This window comes from Tachyglossus aculeatus, chromosome 21 (assembly GCF_015852505.1).
Source record: "Tachyglossus aculeatus isolate mTacAcu1 chromosome 21, mTacAcu1.pri, whole genome shotgun sequence".
Lineage (NCBI taxonomy): Eukaryota > Metazoa > Chordata > Mammalia > Monotremata > Tachyglossidae > Tachyglossus > Tachyglossus aculeatus.
Window position 1 is genome coordinate 71,847,041 of NC_052086.1, and position 26,343 is coordinate 71,873,383.

The following is a 26,343-nucleotide window of genomic DNA, read 5'->3' on the forward strand; positions in this document are numbered from 1 at the left end:
AAGCTCTGTCTGCTGTGTGACCTTGGGCAAGTGACTTCACTTCTCTGTGCCTCAGTTACTTCATCTGTAAAATGGGGATTAAGATTGTGAGCCCCATGTGGAGCAGGGACTGTGTCCATCCTGATTAGCTTGTATCTACCCAGCGCTTAGAACAGTGCTTGCTATCTAGTAAGTGCTTAACAAATACCATTTTTATAGATCCATGTGCATAGGCAACAGAGGAAGGAGGACCAGTGCGGGGAAATGAAGAGTTCCGTCAAGAAAGGCTTCTCGAGGGAGATGTGATTCTTGGTCTGTGTGTTATCAGTTCATCCTCTGTACAGGCAGGGGCTAAACCAACTGACCTTTTGGAGAAACCCAGGGTTTCTTGTAGCCAGCCCGCTCTGTCTCGTGGGGTTCAGCGGTGGTTGCTCCCATCATCCTGGCAATGTAGTGGCTAACTAGAAACACACATTGTCTCTTGCAGTGATGAGCAGTTTCAACAGCATAAACATTCCCCAAGTGTCCCTCTTCATCGGCAAGTGCGCTGGGGCGCTTGTCTGTGGGAGGGCTCTGTGGCTAGAGCAGTAGCAGGATGTGACTAGTGGCGGGGAATGCTATTTATTGAGTGCCTGCTGGGTGTAGTGCCCTGTGCTAAGGACCTGGGAAAGTACTAGAGAACCACAAGACCCGTCACCTGCCCGCAAGGAGCTTGCACTCTACTGGGAGTTGTCTGTTGTTGGGAGGACGAGGGTGCCGATGCGATTAAGCTGTTCTGGGCAGATTGGTGTTCTTGAGCCCCAGCTGAACTGCGTTGATTGCCAGATCCTACTATGTAGTTAACACATAAATGCTGATTGGAAGAATGCTCGTTACCTGTGATACTGTTTTATTTAGGGGTCCTTAGTTTTTTTTTCCCCGTCTACCAGGTACTAAATTTGATTTTAATTATTTAGGATAAACAAAAAATCTGCATCTCCTAACTTTTGGACAAGCGTTTGCCAGTAAAGGGAATTGTCAGAAGGATCAGCAGTGTTAAGAGTTTACTTCCCCCGGGACCCCGTATGATTATTCTAATAACCCAGATCTCTGCTCCGCAGATGCAAAATGTAAAAAAGATCGGAAAAAGAAAAAGAAGGTGACCAACATCATCTCCTTTGATGAGGAGGAAGATGAGCCAAACTCCGGAGACGTCTCCAGAAAGACAACGGGGTTAGGAGAGAGCTCAGAGGAACACTCAGACCAGTCATCAGTTAATGCTTTACTGGCCTTTGAAAACCCCTTTCTTCAGACCTCTAACGGAAGTCACAGTAGCAGCTCCTGGAAAATGGATTCAGTTTCCTTCAATGGGGAATACGGGTACCAGAAGCTGGATGTGAAGAGTATTGATGATGAAGATATAGATGAAAATGAAGACCAGGTGTACGGAAAGTCATTGGGGAGCCAAAGCCTTGACGATCACACGGAGGCTTCTAAGAAGTAAGTGGTTTATTTCTGGGGGAGGGTGGGGGGGAAATCAAAACCCAAAACAGCTCAGTCACCTGCCTTCGGGGCGGTCCATTCCCTTTTGTCCACATTCACTAGCTGGGAAGATGTTTCAGATATTTGCTCTTTAAGTGAGATTGAGTTGATTTAAGACAACTTTGTTCACAAAGGAATTTCGGCTTGTCGGTCTTGAGTGCCAATAAAAGATGGAGAGTACTCTGTGGGGGCGACATTTGACTAATTCAAATCACTTTGAAAGGTGAGCAGTTTGTGATGGTTGACTGTTTCCTTCTCGGGCTGATATCCTTGGGAAGAAAGGGTGTTGTTTTTTTTTTTGTGGGGAGAGAGTGGAAGGTGGACACGGGTATTTAAGCACTTTCTATGTTCCGGGCACTGTATTAAATGCTTAGGTAGATATAACCTAATTAGGTTCACAGTCTTAATCGCCATTTTACGGGTGAGATAACTGAGGCCCAGCAAAGTGAAGTGACTTCATCAATCGTATTTATTGAGCGCTTACTATGTGCAGAGCACTGTACTAAGCGCTTACTAAGTGACTTGCCCACGGTCACACAGCAGACCAGTAGTAGAGCTGGGATTAGAGCCCGTCGTGATGGGAAGGAACCAGGGGCTTTCATTTGACTACTAGACAAAGAGCTTTTCTGGTTATCAACGTCCTGCCTCCCGTGGGCTGGAAAAGCCACTGGCTCAAGGCCAGCCGCTATTATCGTTGTCTTCACCCTCCCCATCACGAGCTCATTAATGTGGTTTCCTGCAGGGTTGAAAGAGGTTGGCCTGGGAGACTTGCCGACACAGCGGTGTTTCAAGATTCCAGAACAACCAACCTGGTTGACTGTATTGAACCCTCAGAAGTGCTGGTAGGAGCCCTTGAAGGAAATGTGAGCTGGCTCTTTTCTGGAGCGAGCCGGGGTAAACTGAGCAGCAGCATGGCTTAGTGGATAGAGCCCGGGCGTGGGAGTCGTGAGGTCATGGGTTCTAATTCCGGCTCCCCCACGTGTCTGCTGTTTGACCTTGGGTAAGTCGCTTGGCTTCTCTGGGCCTCAGTTGCCTTATTTGTAAAATGGGGATTAAGACTGTGAGCCCCATGTGGGACTGGGGCTATGTCCAATCTACCCCGACGCTTAGTACAGCGCCTGGCACGTAGTAAGCTCTTAACGAATACCACAATCATTATTATTATTTTATTATTATTAAACTTGCTTGAAAAACCCCTCTGATCCTCCCTGGAGCGAGCTGCAAAGCATTTGACCTTCTGGCTGCCTTCTGGCAATCATAGCTTCTCTGGCTAGGACAGTGGTGAGCTAAGGTGTGTGACCTTTGTATCATCTGGATGAGTGGACACCCCAGTAATAATTGAGGTATTTGTTAAGCGATTATCCTATGTCAAACACCACTTTAAGCGCTGGGGTAGATAGAGGATAATTGGGTTCCGCGTGGGCCATACAGAGTAAGTAGGGATGACCCCCTCAATCCCCGCCAACTTTAGCTTAATACCTGTTATCCATCCCCCTTAGACTGTAAGCCCAATATGGGACAGGTTCTGTGTCTGACCTGATTATTTTAGATCTACCCCAGTAAGTAGTACGGTGCTTGGCACATGGTAAGTGCTTAACACATTATTATTATTATGGAATTTCCTGTATAATTGTTGCAGGGGGGGGATCATCTCTCCTCTTCTCTCCACAAGCTGTGAATCATCCAATAGTAAATTTGACCAAGTCACCTTATCTGAGATTTTGTAGGGGAAACTACCTTTAGGGGAAAGAAAAAACAGGAAGTAAAAATGGCCCCTAAAGCGAGTCTGGACAACAGACAGATAGAAAGCCTGGTTTTATTTCTCCCCCTTTCTCTGTTGGAGCTGAACCTCTGGTTTCTGCTTCACTCACAAGAGTGAAGTCAGTTGTTTCCCGTGAGGTAGGATTGCTGGCAGGCTCGGGCCGGCTCACGTCATGCCTTGAAGTCGTCCTCCCCAGCTCCTTCGTCAGTAGTGATCTGTGACCCGGAGGAGCAGAGAATTGAAAGGACAAGCCAAGCACAAAGGGTCTTCTGAGCGAGAATCACAGCCAGATCTTCACGGCCAGTCAGATCGGCCCATTAGCTCGATTGACACAGGTCTTTAGGCCTGCTGGGCGTAGCTTTGTGTCGAGAACCGAACTAAGGACGTTAAGCCGAAACGAAGCCCTCACCGGCTTCTGAGGTACTTCCTTCCCACGTTCTGTTTTTACTGGACGTCTAGCCTTCTTCTCAGTCATTACCAGAGGCCGGTCCTGATGTCACCTGTGACCCAATCTAACCTTCTGAAGGGTCATCCTGCCTGATGCCCGTCTTTCTTTGGTGATTTAGGGCGCTGGAGGACAACACCTGCCTTTCACAGATGCACAGCTGGGCTCCTCTGCAGGTGCTGCACGGCGATTCAGATATGTTGTTTCCTGTCAGTGGAGTAGGGGCCTATACCCCGGCGGGTAGGTATTTCCCAGCTCTTTCGCCTCTGTGGTGTGTCGCTGCCTCTTAAGAGATGGTGGGACCCTGTGCCTGTCTTCTTCTTGACTGAGGCCTCCCTCTATTCTGCCACCTGGGGCTCAAACCCCTGGAAATACGGTAACTTTCCCCACAGGATCCTGATAACGTTCAGAGGAGGCTGACGGAAGTGAGATTTTTCTTTAGCCTAAAGACTTTCGAATGCAGGATGGAAGGGAGCTCAGGACTTGTTGGGGATTAAGAGCCCTGGACTGACCGAGGTAAACTACTGGTTGTCTGTGAGGTTCAGTTTAACTATGGTATTTATTGAGCGCTTACCATGTGCCAGGCACTGTACTAAGAACTGGGGTAGATACAAGAGAATCGGGTTCGACCCAGTCTCTGTCCCACACAGGGATCCCAATCTCAATCCCCATTTTCCAGATGAGGTAACTGAGGCCCAGAGAAGTGGAGTGAGTTGTCCAAGGCCACCCAGCAGACAAGTGGCAGAGCTGAGATTAGAACGCAGGTCCTTCTGAAGCCCAGGCCCGTGCTCTATCCACTAGGCCATGCTGTTTTGATGTAAAACACCTTTAATGGAGGGGGCGATGGTAATCTCTCCTTGACGTCCTGGGAGCATTCATAAGACACTTTAGAGGCGTAAAGGGTAGTTTAAGTTGTGCCTTTCAAGACCGCCCAACATTTCCAATACCTCTGCTGGCCTAGCGGGAAGAACATGGCTTGGGGAATCTGGAAACCTGGGTTCTAGTTCTGGTCCTGCCTGCCGGGGCTGCTGTGCCATCAGTACCCAAGGTGTCTGGCTAAGCAGCCTCCTAGATTGGGTGGGCAACCTGTGGACCACAAACCATCACTGCCTCCTCTTGGATGCCGAACGTGCCTCCTGAGCAGGGCTTTAGGTTAACGGTGGGGCCGGAGAGTGGGGGCAGGGTGACTCCACCGAATCACTCAACGATATTTATTGAGTGCTTACCATGTGCAGAAGACTCTACTAAGCGCCTGGAAGAGGACACTCCAACACTCCCCCTCCTTCCTCTCCCCCTCTCCATCCCCTCCGCCTTACCTCCTTCCCTTCCCCACAGCACCTGTATATATGTATATATGTTTGTACGTATTCATTACTCTATTTTACTTGTACATATTTATTCTACTTATTTTATTTTGTTAGTATGTTTTGTTTTGTTCTCTGTCTCCCCCTTCTAGACAGTGAGCCCACTGTTTAGTAGGGACCGTCTCTATATGTTGCCAACTTGTACTTCCCAAGCGCTTAGTACAGTGCTCTGCACACAGCAGGTGCTCAATAAATACGATTGAATGAATGAATGAATTAATGAACAGAATTAGCCTGCCCCTAACCAGAAGCAGCGTAATACGGTGGATAGAGCACGGGCCTTGGATTCGGAAGGACCTGGTTCAAATTCAGGCTTTGCCACTTGTCTGCTGGATGTGGGCAGCGTGGCTTGGTGGCAACAGCCCGGGCTTGGGAGTCAGAGGTCATGGGTTCTAATTCTGGCTCCTCCACTTATCAGCTTTGTGACTTTGGGCCAGTCACTTGACTTCTCTGTGCCTCAGTTATGTCATCTTTAAAATAGGGATTAAGACTGTGAGCCCCACGTGGGACAACCTGATCACCTCATATCTACCCCAGCACCTAGAACAGTGCTTGGCACATAGTAAGCACTTAACAAATACCATTATTATTATTAATTATTCAACCCAAATACTGGTTCAACCAGATTATCATATATCTGCCCCAGTGCTTAGTACAGTGCTTGACATATGGTAAGCGGATAACAAATACCAGAGGACACTGAGTCCAGCCTCCCTTGAATAGATTGCCTTGATCTGACTTTTTTTTTTCTCTGAGGTTCATGATTGGGCTGTCCACCACTGACCATCAGCTGAATTGAAATGCTGCCACTTGACCATTTGATATAATAATAATAATAATAATAATAATAATAATGACATTTGTTAAGCGCTTACTATGTGCAAAGCACTGTTCTAAGCTGCTGGGGAGGTTGCAAGGTGATCAGGTTGTCCCACGTGGGGCTCACAGTCTTAATCTCCATTTTACAGATGAGGTAACTGAGGCACAGAGAAGCTAAGTGACTTGCCCAAAGTCACACAGCTGACAATTGGCAGAGCTGGGATTTGAACCCATGACCTCCGACTCCAAAGCCCGTGCTGTTTCCTACTAAACCACGGTATGATCATTCATAGTGTCATTGGCAACACCTGAGAAGCAGTGTGGCCAAGTGGATAGAGCATGGGCCTGGGAATCAGAAGGACCTGGGTTCTAATTCCGGCTCTGCCACTTGTCTGCCGTGTGATCTGGGGCAAGTCATTTCTTCTCTACGCCCCAGTGACCTCATCCGTAAAATGGAGATTAAGGTTGTGAGCCCCATGTGGAACAGAGACTGTGTCCAACTTGATTAACTTATGTCTACCCCAGTGCTTAGAACAGTGCCTGGCACTTAGTAAGAGCTTAACAAATACCTTTTAAAAAAAAAAAAAAAACCCTCCCATTTTGTTGTGAAAACAACGGCTGGGTTTGGACTGGGTGCCTGCCTTTCAGGATGTTAGTTTGGAAGTGTTCAGGATCCTTTATGAAACGTGAAGCAAGGAGGTAAGCAGTATTTTCCAAGTGCCAGAGTGAGTCGGAGAAACAGAGCAGTAAGGTGTGTAAAGGACATGTTTGTTTATATGGTTGGTGTCACAAATGCAGGTACGGCCCAAGGCATATTGCATTTTCACCAGCTTATGGACAGGGTACGACACTGTGTTTCCTGTGTTTTCCCATCAAGTTCGATCCAGTTTGAGTGCTATTTTGGTTGTGATCTAGTAGGAGGGACTGTATTGGCCTTACTGTCAAGTTACGGTCATTTTTCTCGACAAATTTTGGAGGTACCAGACTGGTACATATTAAGTGCTTAAAAAATGCCATTAGAAACAATGGCCCAAGTACTTTACTGCCAATTTGTACTTCCCAAGCGCTTAGTACCGTGCTCTGCACACAGTAAGTGCTCAATAAATACGATTGAATGAATGAATGAATACAAACTACACTGGGTTTCGGATACACTCACAAGGGAGAGAAGGAAAGAGATATACATACAAAAACTCACGCACGTATATAATTTTATGGAAGAAATATTTCCTGCAGTACTTTTTCTGTTATCCCTTTTCTTTTTTTAATGATTAGAAAGCAGTCAACTTTAGAGATAATGAATTTTACTTTTAAACATCACAAATGACTTCCATAAACAGTAGATGATGTTAAACTTGTTTTCATTAGCCATTTATAAAGTTTATAATAGCCACATAAGATATTTATGTATATAACTATTAATAAAGCACAGTACACATTTTTGGAAAGCACTGTTCTAAGCTGCTGGGGAGGTTACAAGGTGATCAGGTTGTCCCATAGGGGTCTCACAGTCTTAATCCCCATTTTACAGATGAGGTAACTGAGGCACGGAGAAGCTAAGTGACTTGCCCAAAGTCATACAGCTGACAAACTTCCATAAACGTTAGATGATGTTAAACCTGTTTTCATTAGCAATTTATAATTAAGTTTATAATAGCCACGTAAGATATTTATGTATATAACTATTAATAAAGCACAGTACAAGCTTTTTGGAAGAAACCTGGCCTAAAATTGTGTTTCATGAGAAGTTTATATCTCAAGCTGTTAGTAAGCCCTCTCCCAGAAGGCAGTTCTAGCTAATGGAAGTAATGTTCACTGCAGGGTAAGGAATGGAAAATCCTGCTAATTCTCTTGGGTGTTGAAGGATGGAGGGAACAAAAAGGAGGAGGTGGTAAGTGTCAAGAATGAGGCCCTAAGCAGACACTTGGAAAATCTCATTCATCTGTAGTTAATTCTCTCTCCCTCCCCTACTCAAATCATCCTTCTGCAGTCCCTCCCATCTAAGATGTTTCAGCAGCTGCAGGGGTGTCCTGTGGGCTTGTTCTGACTAAGAATCTGGCCCAAAGAAACGATTCATTCAATCATATTTATTGAGTGCTTACTGTGTGCAGAGCACTGTACTAAGCGCTTACAACAGACAGGCAACAAGCAGACTAACAAACAGACAGGCAAAGAGCCCCTACCTGGTAAGAATAGGGTCAAATTCTGATAAAATAGTTTCTGTGGGTGTGTGACATACCCCTTAGCAGAGCAGCAGATAAATCAGGTTTTTCTTGTTCTTTTGGTAATATCGGCCCTCACTCATGTGTTGATAGGATTAAATGAATTTGCGAGCCTGTTGATACTGTGATTGCAGAAGAGTAAGGCATTAAAGTGTGTTCCAGAAAAAAACGCACACTGGTGGATTCAAACTTGTTTAACCTCGGATGCACAAAGGTGAATTCAACCTTGTTTAACCTCAGGTGATTTCTCAGTAGCAAAAATACGTGCGAGCTGCGTTAGTGCCTTGCTTTCTGCTGGAGCTACAGATCGTGTGTGATCAGGTTTGCCGTGAGTGGCTTTCTGAAACCCAAACGAATGCAGGGTGGTTCTTATAAACCGTGACTCTTGTTTTTAAATGAAGCCTTGAATGTCTGATTATATAAATGTTAATGAATTAGGCTGCACTGCCCTCCAGTGTGTGTTTAACAGCATTTTTTAGAGCATCCCGCAGTTGCTGGGTTGGTTTGGACTGGCTGTATCCCGGCCGTTATTTGGCAGTGGCCGCAGAAAAGTCCCCCAAACAACCACTTGATTCATTCATTCGTATTTATTGAGCGCTTACTGTGTGCAGAGCACTGTACTAAGCGCTTGGGAAGTCCAAGTCGGCAACATCTAGAGACGGTCCCTACCCAACAACGGGCTCAGAGTCTAGAAGGGGGAGACAGACAACAAAACTTTATGTCAATCACCAGGCATGGTCGGGTAAGAACATTTCACCTACTAAGATTAGCGAGTATAGCAGTAACCGTGGATGCGAAACTGCTGGGACACAGCCATCGGGGGGTTTGTGGTTTTGTGCACTGTTTGGTTTCTCTCTCTGACTAATTTATATTCTACAGGTGCCACCTTAGGTAACCTGGAGAATGGAGCCGGACGACAGAGCGGCCTGTTTGCGGGACCGGAACTTCGGTACAGGTTCACCTAAAGAAAAGTCATTCTTTCCCGAGCATTGAACCCTAACAGCCTGCTGGCATCTTCCTCAAAGCTGACCCTTCTCTTGAGTCCGAACTCCTGGCTTGCATTTGATTCCTAAGTCACCGTGGCATCCTTTAGGATGTCGCCTATTGATAGGGCATATTGGGCTGGGTTTGAGTCCCTCTGCCGCTACTGATTTGTGTGACGTTGGTCAAGTCACATGGAAGCAGCATGGCAGAGTGGCTAGAGCACAGGCCCGAGAGTCAGAAGGTCATGGGTTCTAATCCTGCCCCTGCCACTTGTCTGCTGTGTGACCTTGAGCAAGTCATTTCACTTCTCTGTGCCTCAGTTACCTCATCTGTAAAATGAGGTGTGAGACCGTGAGCTCCACAGGGGACAGGGACTGTGTCTAATCTTATTTGCGTGTATCCACCCCAGCACTTAGTACAGTACCTGGAACATAGTAAGTGCTTAACAAATGCCATTATTATTATTAATAATCTCTTAGTGCTTCAGTTTTTCCTGTATAATGGAAAAATAATTCCTCCCCCTCCTTATCTCTTATGAAGAATAATGGTGTTTAAATGTGAAAGTCATTTAAGGTCCAAAGAAACAGTGCCATAGAAATGCTGCTGCTATTTAATGCTGGAAAGGGGAGAACTTTTTTTTTTTAAAACCATCTCTACTCACATTTTGACTTGAACCATATTAGGTGATTCTGGAGTGAAAATTTGAATTTCTTCCCACTCCACAGCCCAGCTGAAGTGTGATCTGTAGCCCTCTAGCTGTGAGCTTAATATTTCAGATAGTGGAGATGAATCAGTCAGTGGTATTTATTGAGTGCTTATCGCATGTGTATGAAGCTCTTGGGAGAGTAAGAGACAATAGGGTTGGTGGATGAGATCCCTGTCGTCAAGGTTAACTCTCCTCTGTGTTTTTGTTCTGCAGGGCAGAAGTCGGCCCTCCTGGCCAGGGGAGTCCTTTAAGCAGCCCACTCTCCTCAGCCACGGTGCCCGAATCAATGACAATTAGTAAGTACTTTCTGAACCGTTTAGCCATTTATCATTTATCCTGTTTATCATTTCCCTTTACAGTACAAGGACTCTGGGAGTCCTGTGTTAGCACGAGGCGCTGTTGGAAAAAGGGTTTATTGAATGAAATACAAAAACCTGTACTTATGTTGATAGCTTTTGAAGCAGTGTGGTGTAGTTGAAAGAGCACAGCCTGGGAATTGGGGAACCAGGGCTTTAATCCTGGCTTTGCCATTTGCCTGATGTGACCCTGGGCAAGTTACTTAACCCCTCTGTGCCTCAGTTTCCCCATATGTGAAATGGGGATTCAATACCTGTACTCCCTCTCAAGTGAGCCCCATGTGGAACAAGGGACTGTGTCCAACCTGATTATCTTGTATCTATCCCAGCCCTTGGTACAGTACTTGGCACAAAGTAAGTGCTTAACAAATTTTTATGATTATTGTTGTTATTATTGTTTCAATGAAGGACAGCATTTGTGTTTGTTTTCCTGAAAGCGAATGAGCACTCATCAGGCATTTGTTCATTTCTATTTTCAACCAGAACAGTGAGATGTAATTCCACACCCTCCTAACCCCTAGGCCCAAACTTCTGTTTAAACCATTTTTCTTGAAATGACTCTTAAGGAACAATAACTTTTGTAATGTAAGCGATCGACAGACGCGTCTATTTTTGTAAATTGGAAGCCCGGGTATTCGTTTATCTCCAAAGACAGAATGTGATTGACAGGAAGGCAGAGCCTTCAAATGCAGTTTGAGGGGCAGTGAATGACAGTGCCAGGCTTGAACATTTCCTTCCCTGGGAGTCCTAAAAGCAGACAGGGGTAGTGTACTACTCTGGGAAGTCAGGGAAAGCGTGAGGGGGCCTTTGGTCAAAGTTCAGGAGAGAGAGAGAGAGTGTGAACACATATGCACACACACACACACACCCCTATCACTGGTCACAAACTTTGGGAAAGAGAAAATGGGAGGTGCTGTTTGGAGGGTCATAGGGGAGAAACTTGTATTTACTCAGTGCTTAGAACAGAGGAAGTGCTTACAAATACCATCATCCTGAGAGAAGGGACAGGAAGGACGGGGAAAAGTAGGGTATCTGTTCCTCTTGTACAGTGACTTGATTGGCCCACAAAAACAGCACTGGCTGCCATCTGTGAATGGAGCTCGGATGTCGTCCTGCCTGAAAGAGGGAGAAGGATACGTCACGAGGTCCCTCTTTTCCCATCATTCTGTCCCGGAGGAGGAACAACAATGAGGCTTTCTAGTTACACTCATGCAAGACATCAGAGAAGTCCCACCTTAACTAATAAATTTGCTTGAATCTACCCTGCTCGCCCCATCTCATAAAGCTGTGTGGTGTAAATTTTAAGTCTCAAAATATTGAATGTGGGTTTTTTTTCCATGGTATTTATTAAGCACTAACAATGTGATGGGCACTGTTCTAAGCTCTGGGTTGTGGTTGTGCTTTCTTTGGCAGTATTTTTTTTGGCAGCAAACTTGGTTAGTCAAAATAGGCTGGAATTGGGGCTCTACTACTGACCTACTGTGTGAGCTTGGGCAAATCATGTAACCTCTCTGGCACAAAGAAAGCACTTAGCAAATACCGTAATTATTATTATTTGTGGTGGACGAGTAGTGACTTTCTTGGCTGTACTTCTGGCCTTATTGATCTTTCCCCCTTTCCCTGGTCCTGCCATCTCCCCTGTCTGTAATTGAATGTATTGTCTGAGTCCCAGACTAAACTGTGAGCTTCTTGAGGACGGGGATCGTGTCTACCAACTCTGTTGTATCGTACTCTTAGGTGCTTTGTACGGTGCTCTGCACTCAATAAATACTGCTGTTTGATTGCTACCACCTTAATTGGGCCTCATGACCAACATAAGTGGGACAAGGCTGATGAGTGATCAGAAAAGCAGTGGTGTTCCTTCTGTTTCTCTTCATCCATCTTGCAGACCTCTACAACTGCCTTGGCTTCTGTCTTCTTGGTCTCTACTGCTTACTCCTCAATAGGCCTGGTAATTGGGACCTAGCTCCCCTTGAGTGACGGAGCTAATATCTGCTTATACGTCACGCCTCAAATAATAATAATAATGATAATGGCATTTGTTAAGCACTTACTATGTGCAAAGCACTGTTCTAAGCGCTGGGGGGATATAAGGTGATCAGGTTGTCCCACGTGGGGCTCACAGTCATCACCCCCATTTTACAGATGAGGTAACTAAGGCTCTGAGAAGTTAAGTGACTTGCTCAAGGTCACACAGCAGACGTGGTGGAGCGGGATTCAAACTCATGACCTCTGACTCCAAACCCCGGGCTCTTTCCACTGAGCCGTGCTGCTTCCGTGGGCCAGGTGAATTCTCTTAAGCTGTTCAGGAAGGGTGGGAATTCCTACAGGTGTCTAAGTTCCCATTTAACCCACTGGGGGACTCTCTGCCCGAGGTGGAGTTTTCCAGGTGTCCTCCCTGAAGCTTTCACACTAGGCCATTCTTGTGAGATATGCACAATCCTAACACTTCGTATTCTCTCCCCAAATGTGGTCACACATGCACTGCTTATCTCTTTTAATTCTAATCTCTGGAAAGTCTTTGCTCTGGTTAGAGAATCCATTCAAGGATGTTTATCTGAACAGTCAAGTTCTAGTGATGCCAAATGACTGAGGCCTCTCCTTTTTTATTTACCAACTTCCAACTGGTAAATCTGGTTTTATTTCAACACGCCGATTGCTAGTGTCAAGGTTTTATGGCTTCAGGCGCCAAAGAAAATCATCAGCCATTTGTTCACCTCCCCTCCTTTAACCTTCACTTTATCCACATTATATTATTTATATTTATATTAGTGTCTGCCTTGTCCTCTAGACTGTAAACTCCTTGTGGGCAGGGATTGTGTCTGTTACGTTGTTATACTCTCCCAAGTGCTTAGTACAGGGCTCTGCACACAATAAGTACTCAATAAATAATATTGACTGACTGACAGACTATCCAATGATACCACTGTTTTTCCAATTTGGATTTACCAGGTGGTTGATTTACAAGCTCTGGAACCTGAAAGGCACCGTTATGGATGATCTATATTTGCACCTCATAGTTCACAGGAAAGAGTGAATTTGCTGAGAGGCTCAAATTCTCAGATAATTTTGGTTCCATTTCCAACTCTTCCCTCCTGTGTTGTTGGCAACCAGCAGAAGAAGATCCTGGGCCATCTGGGTGAATGGTATATCCCAAGAACCATCCCATCTCAGATATGGACCTTATCTCGCTGACCTTAATGTATTCTGTCACTTTCCTCTCCAGTTTATTCTTCACTCTGCTGCCCGGATCATTTTTCTGAAAAACAAAACAAAAAAAAAAACCCAAAAAACTCCCAACGCAACTAAAAAAAACCCCAATCCTCCCCACAAAAAACCAAAAAAACCCCAAAACGACATTCAGTCCATCACTCCTTAGTCCTCGAAAAACACCAGTGGTTGCCCATCCACCACATTATTTATATAGAGAAGCAGTGTGGCTCAGTAGAAAGAGCCCAGGCTTTGGAGTCAGAGGTCATGGGTTCAAGTCCCGGCTCTGCCACTTGTCAGCTGTGTGACTCTGGGCAAGTCACTCAACTTCTCAGGGCCTCAGTTCCCTCATCTGTGAAATGGGGATTAAGACTGTGAGCCCCTCGTGGGACAACCTGATCACCTTGTAACCTCCCTAGCGCTTAGAACAGTGCTTTGCACATAGTAAGCACTTAATAAATGCTATTATTATTATTATTATATTACTGTCTGTCTCTTCCTCTAGGCTGAAAGCTCGTTGTGAGCAGGGAACGTGTCTACCAGCCTTGTTGTGCTCTCCCAAGCGCATAGTACAGTGCTCTGCACACAATAAGTGCTCAATAAACACCATTAATGATGACGTAAAGAAACTCCTGACCATCGACTTAAAGACACTCAATCAGCTCTCTCCCTCTTACCTTTTCTCGCTGGTCTCCTGCTACAAACCAACCAGCACACTCAAATCCTCTAACCCCAAGCTGCTCTCTGCACCTCAGTCTCATCTATATCCTTTCCCTCTAGACTGTAAGCTCATTGTGGGCAGGGAATGTATCTGTTTACTCTTATACTCTCTCAAGTGCTTAGTTCAGTACTCTGCACACAGTAAGCGCTCAATAAATACAACTTCTCCAACCCCTTGCCCACATTCTCCCTCTGGCCTGGAATTCCCTCCCCCTTCATATCTAATAGTCGCATCAGTCTCCCCACCTTCCTAACCCCTCTGGGGTTCCCCAGCCCCACAATACTCCCGCCCTAGACTGTAAGCTCCTTGTGGGTATTGAGTTCCTAGTATTCAGTTGAGGAGACTGAGGCCCCGAGAGGTTGAGGGATCATCCAGCAGCCCGCAGTGGGTGGGCAGGAGGGTCGAGAGAGAGTTTATTCCGTTGAAAGGATCGAATGAATGAACATGTATATATGTTGGTACATATTTATTACTCTATTTATTTTACTGGTACATATTTATTCTATTTATTTTATTTGGTTTATATGTTTATTTTGTTGTCTGTCTCCCCCTTCTAGACTGTGAGCCTGCTGTTGGGTAGGGACCGTCTCTAGACGTTGCCAAAACTTGGACTTCCCAAGTGCTTAGTACAGTGCTCTGCACACAGTAAGCGCTCAATAAATACAATTGAATGAATGAATGAATGAATGAGAGAGGAATCCGATCCTCTGGACCCAGGCCTGTCCTCTTCTTCTGGGGCCATGCTGCCTCAGAGCACAGGAAAGACTCTTATCTACCTGTGCTGTAAGGGCCTCTGGGGATCTCTCTGCTATCATACAGTACCGCAAATTCACGTTTAAACAGAGAAATTAAGCCAAAGTCCATTACTGTGGAAACACAAAAGTTTCAAATGTCGAGAGACTGCCAGGTAAATTCCATTCCCAAAATGTCTCCCTTATTAGATTGGGAGCTGCTTGTGGACAAGGATTGTCTCACCTGTTTTTCCTTCCCAAGCATTTAGTCTAGTGCATTTCACCCAGAGGATGCTCAAGTACTCCTTCTATGACTACTGCTACTATCTCTACTGAAAAGGAATGGTTAGGCTTAGAAAAGCTCCTTTTGGGCAGGGATGGCGCCTACCCACTCTGTTGTATTGTGCTCTTCCAGGTGGTTAGTACAGTGCTCTCGGCACACAATAAGCGCTCCGTAAATACCACCGATGAGTCGATCTTAATCTGTACGTACTTGTTCCAAGCTTTACCAAACTCTACTTTCCTAAACCCCAGCTCCAACCTTCTGGTGAATCAATCAATCAATCAATCAGTCAATCCATCGTATTTGTTGAGCGCTTACTGTGTGCAGAACACTGTACTAAGCGCTTGGGAAGTACAAGTTGGCAAAATAAGAGTTGCTTATAAGAGTTGGTGAAGAGTTGCTGCCCTGTCGAACGGCCCCAGGGAAGCTTTGAGAGTGTAGGTTGAATCATAGCTTGGCTCAGTGGAAAGAGCACGGGCTTTGGAGTCAGAGGTCATGGGTTCAAATTCATTCATTCATTCAATCGTATTTATTGAGCGCTCACTGTGCAGAGCACTGTACTAAGTGCTTGGGAAGTACAAGTTGGCAACATATAGAGGCGGTCCCTACCCAACAGCAGGCTCACAGTCTAGAAGGGGGAGACAGAGAACAAAACAAAACATATTAACAAAATGAAATAAAGAGAATAAATATGTACAAATAAAATAAAAAATAAATACAGTAATAAATACATACAAACATATATACAGGTGCTGTGGGGAGGGGAAGGAGGTAAGGCGGAGAGGATCAGATCCCAGCTCTGCCACATGTCTGCTGTGTGACCTTGAGTAAGTCACTTCTCTGAGCCTCAGTTACCTCACCTGTAAAATGGGGATTAAGACTGTGAGCCCCATGTGGGACAACCTGATCACCATGTATCCCCCAGCTCTTAGATCAGTGCTTTGCACATAGTAAGCGCTTAACAAATGCCAACGTTACTATTATTATTATTATTTTCGCCTCGCGGTCGACTTCATGCCTGCTGATAGGCCCTTTGAAATGGCCCCATTTCAGTTTCCTAAGCTGCACTGATTGCATTGTCACTGACAGGAGCCCCGAGAAGGCTCTTTTCCCCACTCTTTAAAGGCCTCTCTTTGTGCCTCTTCAACTTTAAAGTCTCTCCTGGTCTTTGGTTTCAAATTTTCTTTCACAGCCTTTGTTGTTATCCCAGAGACTTGCCATCCCCTTCTTGAGGATGTCGCTTCCACCTGTCACCATGCCCTCTTTGGCCCCCCGGCTGCTCATTAGCCGTTCCATCAGACGGAGGGGTTCAGGGGAAAGAGATGAAAAAGGAGGAGCTGAAACTCAGAAAAACCTTCAGTTTGGGTCCTTCAGCTGAAGGCTCAAATCGGGGAGGAGATTCCTGCTGAGAAGCATCGTGGTTTAGTGGCTAGAGCAGGGGCCCTGGAGCCAGAAGGACCTGGGTTCTAATCCTGGCTCTGCCACATGTTGTGATCTTGGGTGAGTCACTCAATTTTTCTGGGCCTCAGTTACCTCATCTGTAAAATGGGGATTAAGACTGTGAGCCCACGTGGGACAACCTGATCACCTTGTATCCCCCCAGCGTTTAGAACAGTGCTGGCATATAATAAGTGCTTAACAAGTACCATAATGATGATGATTATTATTCAGATTCAAGGTGCTAACCTCAGGGATATGGGCTACCTATATATAGCACTTATCTGTGCCAGAATCGCACTAGGAGATGGCTGCAGTGTCTTCTTCCTCTCTGGCTCCTACCTTAAAATCCGAGGCCCATTTCAAACTGTAGTTCTCCAGACAGATGTAGCTGTTGCCAGAAATTTCCCTGGGCCAGGGAAAGGCCCTGACCAATTTTTCTTCCAAATGAGCCATAGGAATTATTGAAACAGGTCAGGAGCTAAACTGGAGCAGATGTGAAACTCCTGGAATACTGGAGGCACGGGTAGGGTCGGCCTGAATTGGAGAGAGCTAAATTTATTGGGGGAACCCCCACCTTTTCCCACTTTTCCCTCTTCACTGTATCTAGTTTTGAACGGAGAAATCACTCTGGTGGGGAAAAAACCTGAAAGAAGCAGCCTAATGAAGCTCATTAGGGCCCAGCATAGAAGGCATTCAATCAGCATTCTCCCGTAGCTATTCTCACATGTCTCCCACCGCACCTCAGCTTGCTCCTCTGGAGCCCATTTTCTCACCTTGCCTCATTCTAATTTTGCTTTGTCTGAGACTCCCTCCCCCTTCACACACAGCAGACTACTGTTCCCCCCACCCTCACAGCACTTCTGAAAACACATCTCTTCCAGGAGGCCCCCTCTGATTAATCACTCATCTTTCCACCTTTCCTGCCACTTTAGCGTTTCCACATTACCTAATAATAATAATAATGATGGCATTTATTAAGCACTTACTATGTGCAGAGCACTGTTCTAAGCATTTGGGTACTCCCCTCCCTTCACCGCATTAGCACTATGTACAGATAATTACTCTGTTGCTTCCCCCTACCTGTTATTTATTTTAGCATCTGTCTCATTCATTCAGTCGTAGTTATTGAGTGCTTAATATGTGCGAAGCACTGTACTAGGAGTTTGGTAGAGTTCAATGTAACAGACACATTCCCTGCCCACATCTAATCCAATCCAATCTAATCTAACCTAATCCCTAATCTAACAATCTTAGATTTTAAACTCCTTGAAGGCAGGATTTGTGCCAACTAACTCTACTATATTCTCCCTAAGCATTTAGTAGAGTGCTCAATAAATATTACTGATTGAACAATTGATAGGTTGGAGGTCAGAGGAGCCAGATGAAGCAAATTGAGTAGGACAGATAGCAATCCAGAGGTGGATTAGAACCTGTCAACATGCCAGAAGAGGAGGCTTGAACGTTAAATCAACTGATGGATTAATTAAGTTTCCAAGACTTCAGCAAAGGGAGTTTTACAGTCACGGTTCCTGGAACCTCACGGGGAAAATAAAGTCCCTTGTTCTCTGACCAGATGCCAGGTATTCCCTTGTTCTGTTTGGAAAGTGATTTTTACCCTTTGGGACAGTATACTTTGGGAATTATAGTACAAGTGAACGAGACGAAGAGAATCAACCAATTTTGGATTCCAGGGGTCTTTGTTGTTTTGATATCAGCTTTTGTCCCTTCCCTTTTTCGGTTATGAACTCCCTCGCCCCCAAAGTGCAGTTATATGAGTGTGGGAATGGTCTTGCTGCTCAATTGCCCCTCTCCCCGTCCCCCTTCCACAGAGGGGTTGCAACAACCATGCCTGGCACATAGCGCTTAACAAGTTTCACACACAAAAAAGGCCCCTCTTCTGCTTCTGAACCTCAGGGTGAGATGGCTGAGATGAGCTTCAGTGTAGCCAAACACAACTCAAGTGAATCACTGATGGATGTGTGTAGTTGGGATGGTACTTGGTAGGTATCACAGGTGTGCAAAGCACTGTACTAAGAGCTAAGCTGGGAAAATTACAGTTGAGGGAGATATGGGCCCGGGTCAGTCAATCAGTCAGTCATATTTATTGAGTACAGTAAATATGTGAGAGTACAGTGCAACAGACACATTCCCTGCCTACAGCGAGCTTACAGTCTAGAGGATTCCCAAGCAAACTAAGAATAAAGAGTGTGGAGGGAGAGGACTGGTGATAGACCCACAAGAAATAATGAAAGGAAAAATACAGAAGTGATTATCATTGTTGATAATAATGATGATGGCATTTATTAAGTGTTTACTGTGTGTAAAGCACTGTTCTAAGTGCTGGGGAGGATACAAGGTGATCAAGTTGTCCCACATGGGGCTCACAGTTTTAATCCCCATTTTACAGATGAGGTAACTGAGGCACAGAGAAGTTGTGACTTGCCCAAAGTCACACAGCTGACAATTGGTGGAGCCGGGATTTGAACGCATGACCTCAGACTCCCAAGCCCGTGCTCATTCCCCAGAGCCACACTGCTTCTCTGTTATTGGTTGGGACAAAGACAAATACCCAAAATAAAAACAGAAGGAGCAGTAGGGCACTGTGGGAAGGGGAGCAGAGTTTCAGACTCCTCAGCTCAGAATCCACCAGTCACAGGTACCACCACCACAGCCTCCCCACTGTTCTCCATTTTGTGGAGGCCTCTCACTGCCCATGATGGCATCTTAGCTCCTTGAGGTTAGGGGTCCCGTCTGCTTTATCTTGCTCTCCCAGGTGTTTAGTACAGTGATCTGCCCACCGTAAGCGCTCAGTCAGTGCCACAGCTTGATTGATCTGGAGGCGGGGAAAAAGCAGGTTGCCAGTGGTGTTGCTCGGCGGACCGGTGGGCTGGACGCACGTATAGCTGAGCTTCCCCAGCCCTGCCTTGTTTCATTCAACCTCAAAACCTCCACACGGGCACAGCACATCCTCCTTCCCGGTGCTGACGGTTGGCATTTATCAACACTTTTTGGACGCCGCGTGATTAGTGGATAGAGTACGGGCCTGAGAGTCAGAAGGTCATGGGTTTTAATCGTGGTTCCGCCACTTGTCTGCTGTGTGACCCTGGGCAAGTCACTTCACTTCTCTGGGCTTCAGCTCCCTCATCTGCAAAATGGAGATTGAAACTGTGAGCTCCATGCGGGAAATATGTGTATATGTATGTATGTACCTGTATATATGTATATATGTTTGTACATATTTATTACTCTATTTTACTTGTACATATCTATTCTATTTATTTTATTTTGTTAGTATGTTTGGTTTTGTTCTCTGTCTCCCCCTTTAAGACTGTGAGCCCACTGTTGGGTAGGGACTGTCTCTATATGTTGCCAACTTGTACTTCCCAAGCGCTTAGTACAGTGCTCTGCACACAGTAAGCGCTCAATAAATACGATTTATTGATTGATTGAAAGGGACTGTGTCCAACCCAATTTGCTTGTATCCCCCAGGGCTTAGTATAGTGCTTGGCACATAGTAAGTGCTTAACAAATGCCACATTATTATTATTATTATTATTATTATGTTTACAATATTTAATGGCTGATTTTGGAGAAGAATGTGTACATATGGAATTTGAAATCATTTTGTTTGTTAAGGCATTACTGGAAAGGCCAGAAAAACCACCACTGCCACTGTTACTCTTATTTCTCTTTTGCAGTTTGGGTCACTCAAATGTGGAAAAAAAAAAAGAGTAGGATTGAAATCTCCAATATATGGATAACTTCTTTTTCCTTGGGCATTGTCCCCACCTTCATGGCTTTAGTGAAGGCCCATCTCCTCCAGGAGACCTTCCCGATTAAGCCTTCACTTCCTCTTCTCCCACTCCTGTCTGTGTTGCCTTTGTACTTGGTTTGGCACCCTTTTTCCACCCGTCACTCAGCCCCACAACACTTATGTACGTACCTGTAATTTATTCGTTTATATTAATGTCTGTCGCTCCCTCGACCATAAGCTCGTTGTGGTAAGGGAATGTCCCCACCAACTTTGTATTACTGTCTCCGAAGCGCTTAGTACAGTGCTCTGCACACAGCAAGTGTTCAGTGAATATCAGTGATGATAATGAAGGGGCTCACATCTCTGGGATGTCTGCTAAATTGTGCGCTATTATTGTTGTTAACATTAAGCACTTTTATAGTAGTTGAGGCACTGGGCTAAATGGGAGTGATTACACTCTAGACTATGAGCCTGTTGTTGGGTAGGGACTGTCTCTCTATGTTGCTGATTTGTACTTCCCAAGCACTTAGTACAGTGCTCTGCACACAGTAAGCGCTCAATAAAAACGATTGAATGAATGGATTTGAATTAAAAAGGGTTCCTGGCTCCCAGGTGGCTCGCAGGGAGAAGACGGAAAATTTGAAGCGGGGTGGTCTAGTGGAAAGAAGTCAGGGTTACCTAAGTTTAATAATAATAATGATGGTATTTGTTAAGCACTTACTATCTGCCAAGCACTGTTCTAAGCGCTGGGGGAGATATAAGGTAATCAGGTTGTCTCACATGGGGCTCAGTCGTAATTCCCATTTTACAGATGAAGTAACTGAGGCACAGAGAAGTTAAGTGACTTGCCCAATGTCACACAGCTGATACGTGGGGGAGCTGGGATTAGAACCCATGACCTCCGACTCCCAAGCCCAGGCTCTTTCCACTAAGCCACGCAGCTTCTCTAAGTCTTAAATTTAAGTCGTGGTTCTGCCTCTTGCCTGCTGGGTGACCTTGGGCAGGTCACTTAATTTCTCTTTGCCTCATTTTCCTTTTCTGTAAAATGGGGATAAAATGCCTGTTCTCCCTCCCTCTTTCACTGGTAGCCCTCTGTGAGACAGGGAGTATGTCTGACCGGAATGTATTGTATCTGTCCCGGCTCTGCCTCTTGTCAGCTCTGTGACTTCGGGCAAGTCACTTAACATCTCTGGGCCTCAGTTACCTCATCCGTAAAATGGGGATTAAGACTATGAGCTCCACGTGGGACAACCTGATTATCTTGTCCAGCGCTTGACACATAGTAAGCACTTCACAAATACCACCATCATCATCATTATCCCAGCACTTAGTACAGTGCTTGGTACTTAGAAATGTGTGTCCCCGCCCTGTAGACTTTAAGTTTATTATGGGCAGGGAGCACGTCCGCTAATCCACGCCCCACACGGGGCTCACAGTATTAATCCCCATTTTACAGATGAGGGAACTGAGGCACTGAGAAGTAGAGTGACTAGCCCAAGGTCACACAGCAGACGAGTGGCAGAGCCGGGATTAGAATCCTGGTCCTTCTGACTCACAGACTCCCTCTTGGTTACCTTCCCCCAGCCTCTTCCTTATTCCACTCTTTGCCTCTTTTATCCAACCTCACCAACCAAGCACAAATCCAAGAATAAATTACCCTCAGATTACTCCACAAACACTAGCTTGAAAAATACCTTGATCTTGTTTTTAAATTGAAAATGAATAAGTCTGATCTCTATCTTCACCACAACTACCCTTCTGACAGAAGCCAGGAAAAGGTTCACTAAAATCTCGTCAGTCTGTTAACATCTTTCCGAGCAAGATTAATCTATCTGCTAAACTTTTCACTCGTTCCCTCAGGCATTGTCATCCCTCTGCCCAAAGAATCGATAGGGAAACTCTGATGGGCGTAACAAGGCAGTCTGACTTTCCATGAGTCCAAGTGAAATGTCCTTGTCCTCATCACTTGTACTCTGGTAAGGTAATTTAGAAGGACAGTCAGTGTCAGCCGTACTAAGTGCTTACTGTGTGCAGAGCACTGTCCTAAGCTCTGTGGAGAGTACCGTACAACAAGAAACAAACAATTTCCCTGCCCCTAACGAGCTACAGTCTACAGGGAGATGGGCGTTAATATAAATAAGTAAAGGACAGTAATGAGCAAAGCTGAACTCCAGCCTGTCAAGCCAATATACAAGGTAATCAGGTTGCCCCACCATGAATGGAGCACTGTAGTAAACTCTAGGGAGAGTACAGTACAACAGAATTTGTAGACATGTTCTCTGCCCACTGCGATCTTACAGCATCTCTCCGTACATCAGAGAGAACCCAGCTCTCTTGACAATCAAAGTCCACCTACAATTCCATCTCCTCCCAACAAATTTTCCCTGAATGGTTTCCCAGGTCCCTGAACTATATGACAGGGACACCTCCAGTACCTGTCCTCCCTCCTGCTTAGCCTGTCAACCTCAATAGGACAGGATCTACTTCGGATTTGATTATCTTAGCACTTAGTACAGTGCTCGCCCCTTTAGAAGTGCTTCACAGATGCTGCAAATACAACGTTCAGCATTCATGCCCATGTATGTGCACCCAACTTTGACCACTTGAGTTGTAAATGTTTTTATGTTCATCACCTCCATTTTTTCAAGTGGCATTTGTAAGAGCTTACTGTGTGGCAGGCACTGTACTAAGCGCTGGGGTAGATACAACTCAGGTTGGACACAGTCCATGTCCCACATAGGGCCCATTTTACATTTTACAGATGGGGTAACTGAGACCCAGAGAAGTTAAGTCACTTGCTCAAGGTCACACAGCAGACAAGTGGAAGAGGCAGGATTCGAACCCAGGTCCTCTGGCTCCCAGGACTGTGCCCTTTCTACTAGGCCATGCTGCTTCTCATTGGAGTGAAATTCTTTAATTATAATAATAATGATAATGAAAAATAGGGTGTTTACTATGTTCTAATTGCTGTACTAGGCACTGGGATGGGCATAAGATAATCAGGTCAGACACAGTCGCTGTTCCACAAAGGGCTCTCAGTCCATATAGGGGATGGGGAACAGGTATCTAATCCCCATTGTGCAGAGACAGAAACTGAGGCCCAGAGAAGTGAAGTCATTTGCCCATGTCCAAATAGTAGGCTAGTTGTAGGCTCTGACCCCCAAGCCTGTGTCCTTTCCACTAGGCCACTTCAGGTCCATGCCTGCAAGCCATTTCTCCCGACACCCTGGCATTTTGATTCAAACAGGCTGGTGAGCACTCCCTAACTTCCTATCATTCTGTCTAGCTGGAGCGAAGTGCCAGCAGACCACCACTCCTTGCGTCAAGGGTCTTCTGAAATCACATGGCCTCCAGGAGGTCTTCCCCGATTAATCTTTTGTCCCCTTTCTGTTTCCTCCCACTGCAACTTCAGCTCTATCACGTCACCTGAGCAGTTGGGTCCTCATAAGCGCTTAACAAATGCCATCATTATCATCATCATCATCATTATTATTATTGTTATCTCTTCTCCCCCATAGCACGTGTGTGCATAGATTTATACTCTAGTGCTTCCCCCAGGGATAATTTATTTTAGCATCTTTTTCCTGCTAGGCTGTATACTCCCTGAAGGCAGGGATGGTGTATACTACCTCAAGCATGGCCTAGTGGATAGAGCCCAGGCTTGGGAGTCACAAGGACCTGGGTTCTAATTCCGAATCTGCCACTTATCTGCTGTGTGATCTTGGGCAAATCACTTCTCTGGGCCTCGGTTCCCTCAGGTGCAAAATGGGGATTAAGACTGTGATTCCCATGTGGCATAGGGACTGTGTCCAAACTGAATTGTTTATATCTACCCCAGCTCGTAGTATAGCACATGGCACATACTTAACAATGGCATTTAAAAAACAAAAAAAGTTTTACAAGTGTCATCAAAAAAGAACATTTCCTGTTTTCTTAGCAGCACTTTGTCCAAAATGCGTAGTGGAAATCCACTGAATGAAAAAACTGAGTGCTCTGTCTTTTCATCACAGCAATCTTGTCTTGTCTTACGCTGTTGAGTCATTTCTGACCCATAGTGACTCCAAGGACACGTCTTTCCTAGAACGTCCCACCTCCATCTGCAGTCATTCTGGTAGGTATCCATAGAGTTTTCTTGGTAAAAATACGGAAGTGGTTGACCATTGCCTCCTTTCGCGCAGTAAACCTGAGTCCTCGACGCTCTCCTCTGCTGCTGCTGCCAAGCGCAGATGAGTTTTGACTTGTAGCAGATTGCCTTCCACTCGCTAGCCACCGCCCAAGCTGGAATGGCTATGCCTCTGCTTGACGAGATCAGTAGTGGACCGTGTGTGATCCTGTAGGGTGTGGGGGGGAGAGGTCACATGCAATAGGGGCAAAATAGAGAAGCAGCGTGGCTCAGCAGAAAGAGCACGGGCTTTGGAGTCAGAGGTCATGGGCTCAAATCCCGGCTCCGCTGGTTGTCAGCTGTGTGACTTTGGGCAAGTCACTTCTCTGTGCCTCACTTCCCTCATCTGGAAAATGGGGATGAAGACTGTGAGCCCCCTGTGGGACAGCCTGATCACCTTGTAACCTCCCCAGTGCTTAGAACAGTGCTTTGCACATAGTAATCACTTAATAAATGCCACTATTATTATATTCAGATCCATCATCCTCTCTTTCTGACATTAAATCTGTGTTCTACCCTGCTAGACCATATGCTCCTTGAAGGCAGGGATCGTGTCTTCTCATTGTTTTGTACTCTCTCAGGTGACATGCCTTGGCATGGTCTGAACACAGTAGGCGCTCAATCCATGCTGTTACTTGATTGACATTTCAGAGGACGCACCTTGCTGGTTCTTCCAAATATAGGTAGAAAGTAATTAGGTCATCCCCATGGCTGCTTCCCTGTCTTCTCTACAGCAACAAGGGGAATACAAATGGGAGCTTACCTTGGGTACTTCACTAGATTGTAAGCTTGTTGTGGGCAGGCATCACTAATTCAGTCATATTGTGCTCTCCCGACAGTTTAGTACAGTGCTCTGCACATAGTAAGTGCTCAATCAATACTATAGATCGGCTGATAACAGAATGTTGGGGTTGGGATGGCTGTGAATGTTGGGACTTTGGAACTCAGAAAAGCCCACCGGGGTGGTGAAAAGGCATGAAACAGCTCCTTAGCCATGTTGTTGTGTAGCTCCCATGGAATATATTCATATTTTTGTGTCTCTGTGTTGTTGGTCTATCTTTGGTCATTGCACTTGGGTGTCAGTCAGTGGCATTTATTGAGTGCTTACTATGTGCAGGGCACTGTACTGAGCCCTTGGGAGAGAGTACAATCCAGTGAGTTTGGGAGACACGATTTGTTGCCCACGGGGAGATCACAGTAGCCTTAGAAAGTCTTGAGGGCCAGGGACCGTGTCTAGTTTTCATATATATACCTTTTTTCCCCAACACTTAGTTCTTTGCCCACAAATGCTTAGTAAATACTAATCTTAGTAGGTCAGACCATCACCGAACGGGTACCTTCATAAGTATGCCGAGGTGGGAGTGCAGCATTCATTTTTCAACCTTAAATGGAAGATTCATTCATTCATCCATTCATTCAATCGTATTTATTGAGCGCTTACTGTGTGCAGAGCACTGTACTAAGTGCTTGGGAAGTCCAAGTTGGCAACATATAGAGGAGATGTACAAAGGCGTTCCCATTTTTGGTCCTTCAAGTTAGCTTTCATTTTCTGTTTTCCTAATCCGTACTTACGGGCGCCCCGTGAATATGAATTTTTTTAAATCTGTTAAATGAAAGTTGCTGAATTTGGGTGAATATTTGCAGTATTCGACCGGGGCCTGTAGATCAGAACCAGGGGCCACTAGGGGGAGCGGTTGGTCTTCTTTATTTGGTTTATTTTCTTTTAAATCCATGAGGGGCTGTTGATTGTTCTCTCTTTTTGTGTGTGTGTGAAAAATGCCAGGGTTTCATATTTCACTAGAGCCTTCTTTTTCCGAGCATTTCTGCAGATCGAAAATAAAACCTGCATACTTCTCGGTAGTCACTGTTTTCCACATGTTGCGA

General features: G+C 45.4%; 1 protein-coding gene across 1 annotated transcript in view; it reads left to right on the plus strand.

Moving 5' to 3' along the window:
• The window catches only part of SNX29 (sorting nexin 29), a 557,276-nt gene that overhangs the window by 65,546 nt on the left and 465,387 nt on the right, over positions 1–26,343 (plus strand). The window contains exons 9-12 of the mRNA XM_038762809.1: positions 1,080–1,458; positions 3,829–3,947; positions 8,992–9,067; positions 10,016–10,098. Coding sequence (XP_038618737.1) covers positions 1,080–1,458; positions 3,829–3,947; positions 8,992–9,067; positions 10,016–10,098 — 657 coding nt within the window. The remainder of the gene's footprint in view (positions 1–1,079; positions 1,459–3,828; positions 3,948–8,991; positions 9,068–10,015; positions 10,099–26,343) is intronic.